Source organism: Morone saxatilis, unplaced genomic scaffold (genome assembly GCF_004916995.1).
Source record: "Morone saxatilis isolate NCDOM2014 unplaced genomic scaffold, NCSU_SB_2.0 Contig11, whole genome shotgun sequence".
NCBI classification, from domain to species: domain Eukaryota; kingdom Metazoa; phylum Chordata; class Actinopteri; family Moronidae; genus Morone; species Morone saxatilis.
Window position 1 is genome coordinate 1,148,165 of NW_023339663.1, and position 15,186 is coordinate 1,163,350.

Here is a 15,186-nt window from a genome sequence, read left to right on the forward strand (position 1 = left end):
GGAACCATTCTGGCCTGCTTTTATATTAGCGTCTGACTCTTTCCTCCAGTCTACTATTGCACATTACTTACCTCACTAAAGTTGTCAACGTACTTTACAGTTCGAAAGTTGCACTAACTTGTCTTCAGATCAAGTTACACTAAAGATATTGTTTAGCCATGGAGAGTTGTTGAGACTGATCTGAGTTTGATTGTGTCCTACAGGGGGGGGCGGGGCGGGAGGGTAGGGGCTGGGGGGGGGGGGGCGGGGGAGCGGGGCGGGGGGGGGATCTCCGATCTTAAGAATTACTAAGTATAATATTATAATATTAACTATATAATAAGTACAACTATTCTCATCATTAATTACAAAAGACTCAACACCTCCCATCATCTGTTGACAGTTTTTCTTAAGTACTTTTCGACTCTTTTTTATTGGCCTTTATTTATCAGTGACAGCTGAAGACAGACAGCGCGAAATGGGCAGAGAGAGCAGGCGGCACCGTACAACACAGCCCAAAGGGCCACAGTTGATTCAAACTGGGCCGCTGCAGCAAGGAATCAGCTTAACATGGGTCGCCAGCTCTACCAACTGAGCTAACCGGCCGCCCCTGTTGATCAGTTTTATCAGTCATAGTTGTGGCCAATAAGCCACTGTGTTAATGTTTTAAATTTTTCTAAATAAATAACAAAATGTTGCATTTTCCTTTATTTTCCAAGCTGAACCAAAAACATATTGAACAATATATGGTATCTTTATCCATGTTATTGTTCATATTTTGTTGAAAGAGCTGTAATCATTTTTGGGGTTTGCCAGTCAGTTTACTAATAACATATAAAGGTGATACATTTGTCTTTGTACAAACTCAGAGAGGAAAATACAAGATAAATGTAGAAAGCTATTATTGTGGTGTATCAAATGATTAATGAAATGTAATATGCTGCTGGAACCATTTTATTGTTTTGTACTTGAATTTGAACTTGAATGTTCACCCAAATATATTACAATCAATTACCTATACTTAGTCAAGTACTTCTTGACTAACTGTATCTACAGACGATGTGGGTTGCCTTCCGTGGAGGCTGCCATGTTTCTACAGTAGCCCAGAACGAACAAACCAAACAGTGATTCTAGATTATATCGTTCATGTTTTCGTGTGTGGGGTAAAATCAGTGAGTTGCCATCTGCAACTACACCATACGATTCTATTAAATGTTACACACTGTCCATTCACTGTCACATACATGATAAACAAATGATAGCACTTTATACTTTGAGGAGCCTGAAGTGCCTGCATAAAGTGCAGGTGAAAAGTTCCCGCACAAAAGCACAGACACTAGCCAACACGATGCATCCAGTTGTCACCAAATCTTTTCCAAGGACAGATCATAGCGTTTTGTCAGGAGGACACTAAAGTACAGCATTAAAAGCACCCTGTGGTGTTTTTGACCATTATTAGTGTAGACCTCAAGGATACAGTACACACAATGGTGAGTAACACTTAAGGGAAAATTAATTAGGACCTGTATTTCCTCTTAACGCTATCAAAGAAACCCCTTCAAATGTAAAAGAGTAACACGAAAAAAGCTGTGCATCTCAGTTAACACGTTATTAATAAGGTTGGGAAACTCACCCTGTCCCATGCCATTAGCAATATCCCTTTTGTTTCTTCTAAAAAGATCTTCTCTTTCTCTTTGACAGTACTTCCCAAGTTCATGTCCAAACTTGGACTGAACAATTTTTATCCCAACAAGCTCTCTCTTCAGTCTCTCTTGGAAATCAACAGAAATAGCATATCTGAAGAAGCCACTGAAAATGTATCAGTGGAGGAAATACCATGGTGCTTTCTCAGAAAACTATTCGAAAAAAATGCTGAATGCAGGACCTGTACACAATCATTTAACAATTATGATGATGAAGATGAAGATGATGATGATTGGGTGAAGATTGATCTTTTTGGCTTGGAACTAAACACTTTAGATGACTCTGAAGACAATGGGGTTAACCCTCTGGACCTCATAGTAGCACTCTTCCTCTGTGCTGACAGCTTCTTGCAACAGGAAATGGCCCTCAAGATGTCAATGTGCCAGTTTTCTGTCCCACTGCTGTTGCCCCATGGAAATAAGAGTCAGAGTACGCTGATGCTGTGGGCTCTGAGGGACATTGTCAAAGAGTGGCGTCCACATGATCTGTCTGAATCAAGAGGGTTTGTTGAAGACAATATTGCCCAAGCAGATATACCATTCTATTCCTTTGTGAGGCTGAAAAACTGTAGTTTATCCAAGTCCCAGGTTTTGAATCATATTCTCAGCCATGGCCAGCAGAATCAGAACATGTTCATACACAGAGAAATGAAAGGAGGAGCACTTAAAAGAAACATTGGCAGTGGGTTGGTTGAGGTTTGCTGGTACCTTCCTTCTGGCAGAGAAAATCTTGACATATTTCCAGAGCCAGTTGCCTTTGCTAATCTGAGAGGAGACATTTGTGAATCACTCACACAATTCAGTTTTCTTTTTCAAGTGTCAACTGCTACCTTTGTATTCATGGACAAAGTTGAAGAAAATGAACATAAGAGTCTGACTTCTCTTCAAGATGTGAAATCAAAACTGTTCTTAGTTGTTAACTGCAAGGAGGGGAATTTTAGTGAGGACAAGAAGTCTGTCAATACAATACAGAAAGCATTAGATTTACCAAAGACCAGTGTCAAAACCAAAGACTCAAGGTTGAATGTAGCAGAGTTTTCAAACAAAATTGTTGCAGCCATCAAGAAATCACTGACAGATGTGACAACCAAAACCAGCATTGAAAACATGGTTGAGAAAGCTGTTGAACTTGGTCTCTCTGTGGACGAAAGCAAAACTGCAGAACAAAAGAAAGTAACTGAGGAGATCATGGACGGCATTGGGGTGCGAAGTATACCGCAGTACAAGAAACAACAACTTCCTTTGCAAGGAGAAAACTGGAAAAGGTTATCACAGTTAGAGAAGGAAGAATGTAGGATGAAAGACGCTGGTGTCTCAGGGCTTGAAGAGTATAAATCTCAGCTTCAGGCAGAAAAACAAAAAATTAGCGAAGAGCAAAGCAAAAAGAAACTCTCCAAAGGAATGAAGAGTTTCATTGAAGCCTTATTCACAACTGACAAAGAGAAAAGAGATTTTTTCCTTAAGTACATGAAATTCAAGTTTAACACACATTCTCGGTACAAACTTGCTGTGCTGCGCAACAAATTTAAAGAGCAATGCAAGAAGAAAGATGCAAAACTCACTGCAGAGTTGGATCAGGCTTTATTGGATAGCTCTTAGGGAATAGAGCATTACATGAGAGAGATGGGACTGGTCTATGAGTTTTCCTTGCAGTCAGAAGACAAAATGTCTCATCTTCCTGCTTTGGCTGCTGACATGCTGTTGGATGGATATCATTTAGAGCTCTTGGATGGAGATGCTTCAAACATCCCAGAGAGATGGGTGACAGATGTGCTAATGGAGCTTCACAAGAAGGTTGGGGAGAAGAGCAGACTGTTGGTACTGACTGTGTTGGGTGTTCAAAGTAGTGGAAAGTCAACACTCCTCAACACCATGTTTGGAGTGCAGTTTCCTGTCAGCAGTGGCAGGTGCACAAGAGGAGCTTTCATGCTCTTCCTCAAAGTTGAAAAGGATACACAAAGTGACTTGAACTTTGATTTTATCCTTCTCATTGACACAGAGGGTCTAAAATCTCCTGATCTGGCACAACTAGGGGCCAGTTATGAGCACGACAACCAGCTAGCAACCTTTGTCATTGGCTTAAGTGACATTACCATAATCAACATTGCAATGGAGAACTCAACAGAAATGAAAGATGTCCTACAAATTGCAACTCATGCATTCCTGAGAATGAAGAAAATTGGCAAAAAGACAGTTTGTCATTTTGTTCACCAGAATGTTGCTGGAGTTTCTGCTCATGCAAAGACCATGACAGAAAGAAAACATCTCTTGGACCAACTTAATGAAATGACACAAATTGCAGCTGAAATGGAAAAGCAGCCTTCTATAAAGGCATTCACAGATGTGCTGGACTATGACATAGAAAAAAACAACTGGAACATCCCAGGACTCTGGCATGGGACCCCACCAATGGCACCAGTGAACACAGGTTACAGTGAAGCTGTAGCAGATCTCAAGAAAAATCTTTTGGAGACGGTGAAAAGAGACAGAAGCGATAATGTTTCGCAGATCCCAGAGTTTCTAGAATGGATGAGAAGTCTCTGGAAAGCAGTAAAATATGAGAACTTCATCTTTAGTTTCAGAAATACTCTTGTGGCTCATGCGTATGACAACCTTTGCAAAGAGTTCAGTCAATGGGAATGGGAGTTCAGAAAAGAGATTCTTGCCTGGCAGACAAAAGCAGAGTTAGAAATCTTAAATGCTGACAATGACTCTCAGGGAGAAACCTGGAACATATTGGTTGCATCAAAAAAATCAAAGGTGTCAGACAAAATAACAGACCAACAAGCAATAATGAAGCAAAAACTTCAGGATTACTACAAAAGAAATAACAGACATGTAAATTTGATAGAAAAATATAAGAATGACTTTCTCAACAGTATCAACAGTCTTGCAAATGAAATCAAACATTCTGCCTGCACTAAATTGGACTGTATCCTCGAGATAAAAATAGGTTCAAAAAAGGCTCAGGAGATACAGAGCCAATACAGAGGTGAGATTGAAGAGCGGGTGATGAAGCTCCTGACTGACTGCAAAGACTCCACACTGTCAGATGAACAGCTGAAACAAGAGTTTGAAAAGATGTGGCTTAAAGCAACTGAAAATGTACCTGGCCTGAAAGAACGGGATATACCTGCATGCATTCTCAACCAACTGAGAAAAAATTTCTCAAATCGGAATGTAAATGACAAAATTTCAAAACACTGACGAATTAAAGCAAATTTGGAAGGATCAGTTCAAGACAAGAAGTGATCATATAGACTCCTTTAAGAAGAGGATTCAATATATGTGGGACCGAGATTTACAGAACTTTGCAGACAGTGTCATTGAGATTTCCATACAGTTTGTTCTTGATAAAGCAAAAACAAATGGAGATTACCATGAATCCTTCACAAGGGATCTTCTTGAAAAAATAGATGAATACCTTAAACAGAGCTACGTGCGCTACCAAACAAATACACAGTTTGAGATTGATCTGAAACTTCACATTTGTGGCATTGCCTCAAGGGAATTCCTTAAAATGCACCAACATTTTTTGTCAGACATTGATCCTCGAATTCAACTAGAGAAGTGCAAGCCTCAGTACTTGTCAGACTTTATCGATTTATACAAACAGAGAGATCATTGCCAACGCAAAGCAACTGATTTTGTCAGATTCTGTATCAAACCTGCTGTTGAAGAGTACATCAGTAGATCTCTGGGAGTAGACATTGTGGATGAAATTCTGACCAGTTGCCATTCAGCAGAGTACAGTTCCCGCTCCTTTTTCCAGTACAACATTCAGGAAGAGTTGCTGCAAAAGGAAGACTTTGACAGATTTTTCAAGTACATTTCTAAGTACGAAATATATGTCAAGGATTGGATATTTCAGCACATCCTGCAAAACATGCCAGAGGACACAACTTGGTGCAAACTGAAGAACAAGAATCTGGAGGTCATCGTTCACAAAATAACAGAAGCAATAGAACGGGCCTCAAAAGGAGAGGACGGTGTTCTGCTGCCAGATAACAAGGAAAGTATCACAGAGCTCATCAACAACATGCACAAATATTTGAACAAAGACATCTCAATTTCAGTGGAGGCTGAAAAAACCACCCTGTTTCAAATCCAAAGCACCCTCCATCCATTTACAAAGAGCCTCATTAAATCATTGAGTGGACTGAAAGAACAGCTACAGGACGAATTCTCAAACTCTGAAGACATCACTGAGACTCTGAACAAACTTCCAATCAAACCACAAGATGAGCTTTTCAAGAGGGTGTTTGGCTGTGGACATCAGTGTCCATTTTGTAAAGTTCCTTGTGAGGCTGGAGGCAAAGAACACAAGACACATCACGCAGCCATTCATCGGCCACAAGGTCTTAGAGGGGTTATGTACATAAAAACTCAGAAGCTCAATGAAACACTGTGTACAACTCAGGTGCACACTGAACGTAAATTCAATAATGCAGACACTAAAGGGGAGTGGCATCCTTACAAGGAGTACACCACGTACTATCCAGACTGGAACATTCCTCCTGACCCCACCATAGAGGCATCTGACTACTGGAAGTATGTCCTGGTACAATACAATGACAGATTTGCTCAAGAATACAAAGCCAATCCAGCTGATGTTCCAGAGGCCTGGAGGAGAATCACAAAGGAACAAGCACTGAAAGGATTAAAAGATGCCTTTAACATAAAGTGAACAATGTACAATCCTTCAAGAAAGCATCAGAACACAATTTTAAATATGCAGTTTTTACATAATGACGGCTGTTTATGACAATGATGAAGACAATTATGACATACTAGAAAGGTAATTTTTAAAAAGAGATTTTTTTCTCTTTATTTTTTTTGTTTTGTTTTGTTTGTGATAATTAGAATTGTTTTTCGTTTTTTCAAGTTGCTAGCATATAGCAGGTATATATGATTAGTGTGCACAATCATGATGCTGAAATAATATGTACCTCAAAAACAGCATGAAAAGAGATGTTTTTGCTTTTTGATTACAACTCTCTCTTTTATTTTTTCTTTGTTCATGTATATATGGCTATAAAGACCAAGTGGGAAAAAAAGAGATGTTTTATAATGTCAGCAATATCTAGCTGTTTTTTGCAAAATCAAAGGATCATGACTTGCTTTGTTTTTTTTTTTCACCAATTATTCTAAGTTGAACATACAACAAAGAATCAATTATGCAACTTCTTCTTCTTTCATCCATTTTAATTACGATTTTTTATTAAACATATTAACTAATGTACCTTCTTTGTACACAGACCATGTGATGAGATTATGGTTTGTATTATGTGTCACTGTTTTCATTTATATAGTTTTATTTCTCAGCATTTCTTGCAAAGTCTTACTGATGTTTGCTTGGAGAGTAAATAGATCAGCACTAGCTGAAATGTATATGTGTAGATGCCAGTTTTTTTTTTCATGAATAAAAACAGATGAACACAGAATTAATGTTGTTAATGATTGAGAAGTTCAAGAGAACAGAGAAGTTAAAACGAGTAAAAACAGACCTCTGACCTAAAACATGTTCTAATTGTTTTTTTAATAATCTTTTTTGTTTTGTTTTTTGAGGATTTCAGAGTTCATACACAGCTCTGTCCATAATAACTAGAGATAATGATGCTGTTGAAGTACAACAGCCATGTGAAACAGGTGTTTAACTATGTCATCAATCTTCTTCAGTATTTTTGATATTTTATTTCATATAGTTACATACAAAACATTTGTATATTTTGATGTGTATTTGATAAAAGTAAGTAAATAAGGAAATGTTTATGTTGATGTAACTGACTTTGTTGCTGATGTGTAAATATGATCTAAACAAGCCAACAGCAGGTGATACAGTGGCATCCTTTTATCTGAACTGTGATTATGTTGAGTATTTCTTTTCAGACAGCTGATGAGTAAAACAAGCTACTGTACCAGGAAGTCAAAAAGATGGAATATATGTCCTATATTTTAACATTTTCTGAACTCATTTTAGTTGACTACAAATGTTTCTTTTTTCTTTTTTTTCATGTTGACAAACAGTAAAGTTCTGTGTATAATGCAGTAATCATGACGATACATGTGCAAAGATCATGTCAAAAAGGTTTTGAAATAAATATAAAAATAGCTTGAAGTCACAACTGTCAATTTCAAATTTGATATGTTTTTCATTTTTCATGCTGTAACCAGAGGCATTGCACTACTGTCAGTAGTGCCTTTATCACCATTGGGAATTGCATCATGGGATATGTGTTATTACAAAACAGTTAGTTTGCATTGTATACAATTATAACTGATTCACAGAAATATATATTTAGGAATCTCTCTAATTGAGTTTTCTGCCACCACAAAAATACAATAAATGGAGATTAATGGAATTTCAATTTAAATAAAAGGTTTGGAAATTACTATACTAATAAAGGTAATCCCAGAAATGTACTCAGGACTATCGACAGTAGAACTGCTTTCTACTACCCTAATATAGACCAGTTTTATATTTTTTCTGTAGATTATCCATACTAACTTTTTGGAAAGATGTTGATCTGAGGACCTTCTTTGACACTGTTGTGGCATCAGCCATTTTCTTTGGAGTGGTCTGCTGGAGCTGAGCAACAGCATCTCGCAGTCGACAGGGAAGAGACTCGACAAACTGATCAAGAGGCCAGCTCGCTGTCCTGGGTTGCCCCCTCGACTCAGTGCAGGTGGTGGGAGGAGAGGAGGATGATAGCAAGCTATCATCACTGATGCGACAAATGTCTCCCAACCCCATGCAGGACACCATCACTGCACCTGAGGGGGCAGCTCCATTCATGACAGACTACCTTCAGCCAAATGGGTGTGAAGAGAGATTTCGTAGGTCTTTCCTTCCTGCTGCTGTCAGACTATATCAACAACAGTATACTGCTCCCGTAGACCCCCCCCCATAACAAGTTGCAATATTTCACTGTAAACTGCTGCTCTCATATTATATAATACATATTGTAAGTGTCTTTTTTGCGTTTATCTGTTGTGTCTATGCTGTGCTGTGATCTTACTTTTTCTTTCTCTTGTACAGTGTTTTTTATTTATTATTCTTTTTCTCTATCCACTTAACACCGGAATTTCCCCATTGTGGGACAAATAAAGGAATATCTTATCTTATCTTATCTTATCTTATGTGATTGAAATTCCTTTGCAACTTTTCAGAATCACAGTAATAACTCCATACGTGTTGGAAAATGATGGAAGATGGGGGTGCTTTATTCAATAACCATGACTGCCACTCTCCAGTGTTAATTTATCTCAATGGCAGTCTCTCACCACTTATAACTTTGTGACTTACAAATGTCACAGTGTCCAAAATTAACGCCCTCCAAATGCGGGTCAATTTTGGGTTTAGTGGAAATATAAATTGGGGTCACAGGGCAGTAGATCATTTGGAATCTCAGCATGAAGCCAGTTTAACATTGCTGTGTTTTATATGTGTACTGGCCACCAATTATAGTGAAATAATGCATGATGCAGTTTTATGGCTGGTAAAAAAAAATGTGGCTGATGTTTTTACATTCTATTGGCATATAAGCCAAAAGGTTAATTCTGGACCCTGAACATCCTCTCTTGTAGAAGCACAGGCATGTTTTTCTTTGGATGTGACAGTATATTAATTTGCTCAAATTGCAACAATTTGAACGCAGAACTTAGTGGCTGCAATTTATCACAGCAAGTGGACAAAGGGGACGGAAGACAAGAGTGTGTAGTTTACATTTACAGGCAGGAAGAAGGACTTTATAGACTTGTATATTTTTTATCTTTGAGGGAAGGGATTCTGGGGAAGCTACGCCTCCTCCAGATCTTTCTCTGTCCATTATTCGTTTACTCTGGGTGGCCAGGGTATTGAGAGAGGTATTTTTGAAACTCCACTACTCATATAGTGTTCAGTCCAGCAGGGGGTGCTGCAGACCAATCATCACCCCACGTCCAATCACTGATATGCTTACTTGTTTAAAGCAAATACAATCTTTCTTTCTAACACCCCACACCACAGCCACAAGGGGGCACTCCAATCACATGAAGTCCACATTGAATATTCAGGCCAGAAGCACATAATGCTCTCCAGACCAAATAGCATTCAAACACAGGACTAAAAGACGACAATTACAACACACTGCAAAATACATCAACACATTACTCTAATCTTTTCAACAAAAACAGTCAGCATTTGTTTTAGCAAAACCATTACAGAATAGATTAGAATAGAATGCCTTTAGTGTCACTATACACATGTACAATGAGATTAAAAAGAGAGAGGCTGGCTTCTAAATAAAATTCTTACTCGCTTTAGACTTGAGTGGCTTTAATGACCAGATGGACACAGCACCATTCACAACCTGAAGAAATAACATCAATGATGGCCATGTGTCACTTTCCTAAGAGGATCTTCTTTGTGTTTACTTGGAAGTTTAACAATTAGCTGTTGCTGTGTCACTTAGCATCAGACTATCTTAGCTGTAAAAAAAAAAGAATATTATGATGTGTAATTTACACTTTTTACGGAGACACCATTTAATTGATTAATTGAGAACATAATCTGCAGACTAATCGATAATAAAAAGGATCATTGGTTCCAGCTCTGGTTTTATGTTAATTAATGTCTAACAGGACATTTAGACTTCCAACCTCTACATCCAGTGATTTTTATTCTACTCTCAGTAGGAGTTTGAAGTGACAGTAATGAGAGGTGAAACTTTGCAGTGAACTTATTTCATTCACATTTTGCAGTTGAGGTGCAGCCACCATCCAATGCAACAGTATCCTAACACAGTGACATCTGTGTGTTTGTGTCTGCTTGTCTCTGTTTGCTGCTGTAATTAAACGGGGCTGAAACCAGCTGAGCAGAGTAGTTAATCCTCAGCACAAAGTCAACTCGCACATACACAAACGTGTACACGAAAACTTACAGAGTGGAATGCTGGATATTTGGAGAAAGAACAGGATGGAAGAGAGCCACTCCTCTGAGGTTTTATCTTTTACTCACAGTGGGAGGGGCCTGGTTTCAGTGTCACAGTGACATCACTGTTCAGAGAGACACAGGCAGTCGTGGAAGAAGTACTCAGACCTTTTACTACAGTAAGAAGACTGTTCAGTATATGGCGGCACTGTGTATGGGTGGTAGTGTTTATAATGTGAACTGCTGGATAATAAATGTTCAAGTTTCCATCGTGCTGCCAGTTATATTTGTTCTCTGTGTACTGAAGTAGCATATCACATGACATGGAGCTACATTTGAGTTTTAAATGCAAAAACAATACTCTCCATTCACATCTTAAGATGCTGATTTGACTTGTTTATTGGATATTATGATATAGTTCTTAGATTGTTAGGAAAGGGGTGACAATTACCGAGAACATGATCAAGTTGTTTGAAGTTTGTTTGTTGACATTTTTTCAGGGTCTTCTTGTGCACGTAACCACTGATCTCACTGCAGGACTTTCTGGTGCAACAGATACAACACCATGGCTGCAGAAACAAAAGGGACATTACACATCATGAAAGCATTATATTAAACATAGTACACATGGTAGTATATTGGTGTTTCAGCTGAAAGGCTCACACTCCAAGCCCTGTAATTTATACAATATAGTAACCTATAATGCAGCAGCATTGTGTCTTTCTATTAGACTGTATGCCTTTTTAATAATCAACACGTGGCTGTAGCTGCTGTTACAAGAGAAGTCTAAATACTAAGTAGTAACAAGTCTTGCTCCCGACAAACTCTTAAACAAATAATAATAAATGATACACACAGACTTAGCAGTTATGGTACTTTCTCTCTGAAATCAGGATGACTTGGACGAGTACAAACAAGGTCAGTGTCACTGAAATTCTTTCCACTTTCTCACCATAGCATTTCCTGCCATCTCAGTTAGCAGTGTTATATTCCAACTGGTTTTCATCCTAACTGCTTCCTGTAAGCATGCATGAATCAGCAGCGGCTGTAATAGTGTTCACTTCTACAATCCTATTCACCGCAGTAGATGTCAGATGAACTACATTACAAGTGCTTCTGTTAGGTGAACACACATTCTGTCACGGTCTATCTACGGCAGAGATGTTCACAAGTCTTTTTTTGCAAGTCCAAGTCAAGTATCAAGTCGCTTTTCTTCCTGTAGCCAGTGAAAAGGCGTGGAGTTTTAGCAGGTGGCTCATCCTTATCATCCTCTCCACTACTGCTCTCAGCAAGTATGGTGACTTTCCGAGCCTCTGCCAAGACAAGGTCTAAAAAAGTTGCACAAAAATCATGGTTAGTTACAATATTATGATGTTGATTGATATACACTACTCACAGTGGTGATGGTTAAATTAATGAAGTAAGTCTGAATGAGATTTTACTGATGTTATTGAAAGCGAGAAAAGATTTGTGTGCCTGAAAAGTTGGGAGGAGGAGGAATTATATATAATGTATTGAATTAAGCATTAATTTGGTGCCTAAAAACTTCAAGCCCTGAATGATAATAATGTGATGATAATGTGTTTGGAAATGGTGTGCATTCACCTACCTATTATCATCTTCTTCACCTCACTCTTGACTTCATCTGGTGCGAGGACATCTGTTCTGATGGGTCGAGTAGTGCAGACATCATATAGACCATATGTCCAAATGGAAGTTCTCCTGCAGGTTGAGCTGAGTCATCCATTCTGACATTTGCAAAGATCCCCCGGAAACGGCGTTGCAGTGACTTCTGGAGAGCTTTCACAAAACCGTCCAGATGCCGAGTTGTATTCAGCATACTGTTGAGGTGGCTGTTGAGTGAGAGAACGCAAGGCAGAGCCGCACTTAGAGTCACCACCTTCTCCCCTTGTGTGAGGTCTGTTGCTTGAAGAAATGGGGCCAAAATGTCCACAAGCTCTTTCAGCTGACTCAGTTCTCTTGCTGATAAGCACAGGCCTTTATGTCCTTGGGCTTCCAGAAGAGTGTTCAGGCTTTGAGGATCCAGGTCAGTGATTGCCTCAACAAGGCGGAGAGTCGTATTCCATCGGGTTGATATGGCAGAGGGGATGCTGCGATTGGCTCCATACTCTCTCTCGAATGCTTCCTTCAGCCTACAGGTGGAATGAAGTAGACTGCAGAATTTTGTAACTTTTTCCATTTCGCTATCAATAATCTTATTCTCTTTCATTCCATCTCTCACAAAAATCTTAATGAATTCTTCAAAACACTTTATTCTCTTTTGACTGCATCTTCTCTTTATATTTTCCACATCATCCTGTAAATTTCACTTCCCTCCCATAATTTTCCTTTTTCCGTTTTCTTCAAACATCTTCACTCTCATTTTTTTTCATTATTTTAAACAAAACTTAATTCTTTCCACATATTTTACTCTTTTTCACATATAATTTAAATTTTTCACATATCTCCTCAAATTTCTCACTTATTTTTTCTCCATTTTTTACCCTTAAATCTTTCCACAACTTAATATTAATTTTCTTCATTCTTTTTTTTCCTCTATCTCCATTAATTTTCTTTTACCTAAAAATCCACTCATTGCTTCTTCATCCAAATATCAACATTTCACATACACATTCTTTCTTTCTATCTTTATTTTATCTTTTACTCTTTTCTGTCTCTATCTCACTCATACTTCTTTACTTCTTCTACTTACATTCTCATTATCTCTCCTCACCACTTACATTAAATTCTTTAACTATCTTTTCATCAAATACATTAATTCATTTTATGAAATTATTATATCCTGTAATTATTATTCATTAATTTCCTTCTGCCTTTTTCCCTTTCTTTATATCTTCACACCTATTTTTATTAATAAATATTCAATTCTCTCTTTCCCTCTTACTTCACTTTCCACTTTTTTCACTCTTTTTAATTCAAAAACTTTATATAAACAACATTTAAAACTAGTCTTTTAATCTATATTAATAATATCTTATTATATAATCTAACATTTTTATTTTTATTCAAAACAATCTTTAAACCACATTTTTCTTATATAATAACTTTATCTAAACTAATTTTCATTCAATATATCAATCTTTTATTTCTTATTATATATATTTTTCTAAAAAAAAATATATATACTAACTTCATTTTTAACATTAATATTCAATAATAACTAATCATCCAATCTCATTTATATTTATCTACATCTTTCTTTAAAAAATTAACACCATTCATATTCTTTAATTCATTCAATTTCTTTTACTTTATTTCACTCTCCAAAATAACAATTAAATCTATTTATTTTCTTAAACATTTCAACATTCACTATTCTATCCATTTTCCATTTACAAAAAATTTAAATTTTTCCACTCTTCAACCTTATTTTTAATTACACTTTTTCTACTTAATTACAACATTCCTCTATCTCTCACTCAAACTCATTTAATTTTAACCTTTTAAACCTTTAACATTATTTACTTTTTCAACAATTAACCTACTTCCTTTAATTCCTCATTATAACTCTTATTTTCTACTTTAACTTTATCCATTAACTTTTGATAATTTACTTATATTATTAACTCTACCCTCCCTTTTTTTTTTTACTTCTATTTCAAACTCACTTAAAACCTTTAATCAAACAATTTCTACAATCAAACTAACATTCACTCATTTCAAATCTAGTCTCAATCTAATTTTAATTTACCTTTACATATCTTATTCTTTATCTAACTTCCATATTCCACTAAATTACTTAACTATCCTTTTTATTTTCTAAATTTTCCATTGCTTCTTTTTCTACCCTTCATTACACAATAACTCCTATTTTTCTTTCCTGTTATCTTTTCAATCTACCAATCTCAATCATACTTTTCATTTCACTTTTTTACCATTTATTAGTGTTCGTCAATAAACAGCCTTAGTGTGCAAGTCTTGTTCGTATGTTATACTTATTACGATTCTAATTAAGTGTATTTAGTGTTAGATGTGTGATTAATGTTCATAAGAATGATGGTAATCACCTCATATCGGTTGGTTTTTTTTATTGATTGATGTGTTTTATGTTATTTTTACCAATTCCGGATTACTCGCTATTATTAATATTGTACTCAATGGTGTGTGTGGTTCTTTATTATTTCAGAATCACATTAGTATGAATGATTCCTTGTTTGTCGTTTCGATTTATTGATGTTGTGGTTGATTACGTATTTTACCAGTATATATATGATTTTGAATGGGATAGATTTAGTTTTGTTATTTTTTATTGTTCCATCTAAGAATTTTCGCTCTTATGATATTTGTGAATGCATTTATCTATCAATATATAATGTATTGATGATCTCAGATTTCGAGATTGTGTTGGTTAGTGTTTATATACTGTGTTGTTGATATATCATGCTCTTATGCTGCGTGTTTTCTCCCTCGTCTTTTCTCTGTTTAATGATATGCATTGATGATACTCACCGGATTCTGGCATAGTTTCCTGTTTTTTGCATTATGGTTACTGGTTTCGTGCTGTTTGTGTGAGAACTGATTGTCTTGATAATTACTGTGGTTGCGTTGTGTTGGAGAACGATTGGTCTTGCC

The 15,186-nt window shown here is 36.8% G+C and overlaps 1 protein-coding gene across 1 annotated transcript; it reads left to right on the forward strand.

The window, feature by feature from the left end:
* The first annotated feature begins 1,424 nt into the window (after positions 1-1,424).
* Positions 1,425-8,250, forward strand: LOC118320724 (up-regulator of cell proliferation-like). The gene is given in 2 exon segments (XM_035651781.1): positions 1,425-4,877; positions 4,879-8,250. Coding segments are annotated over 2 exon segments (4,674 nt in total). The 5' UTR covers positions 1,425-1,694; the 3' UTR covers positions 6,370-8,250.
* The last annotated feature ends 6,936 nt before the right edge of the window (positions 8,251-15,186 follow it).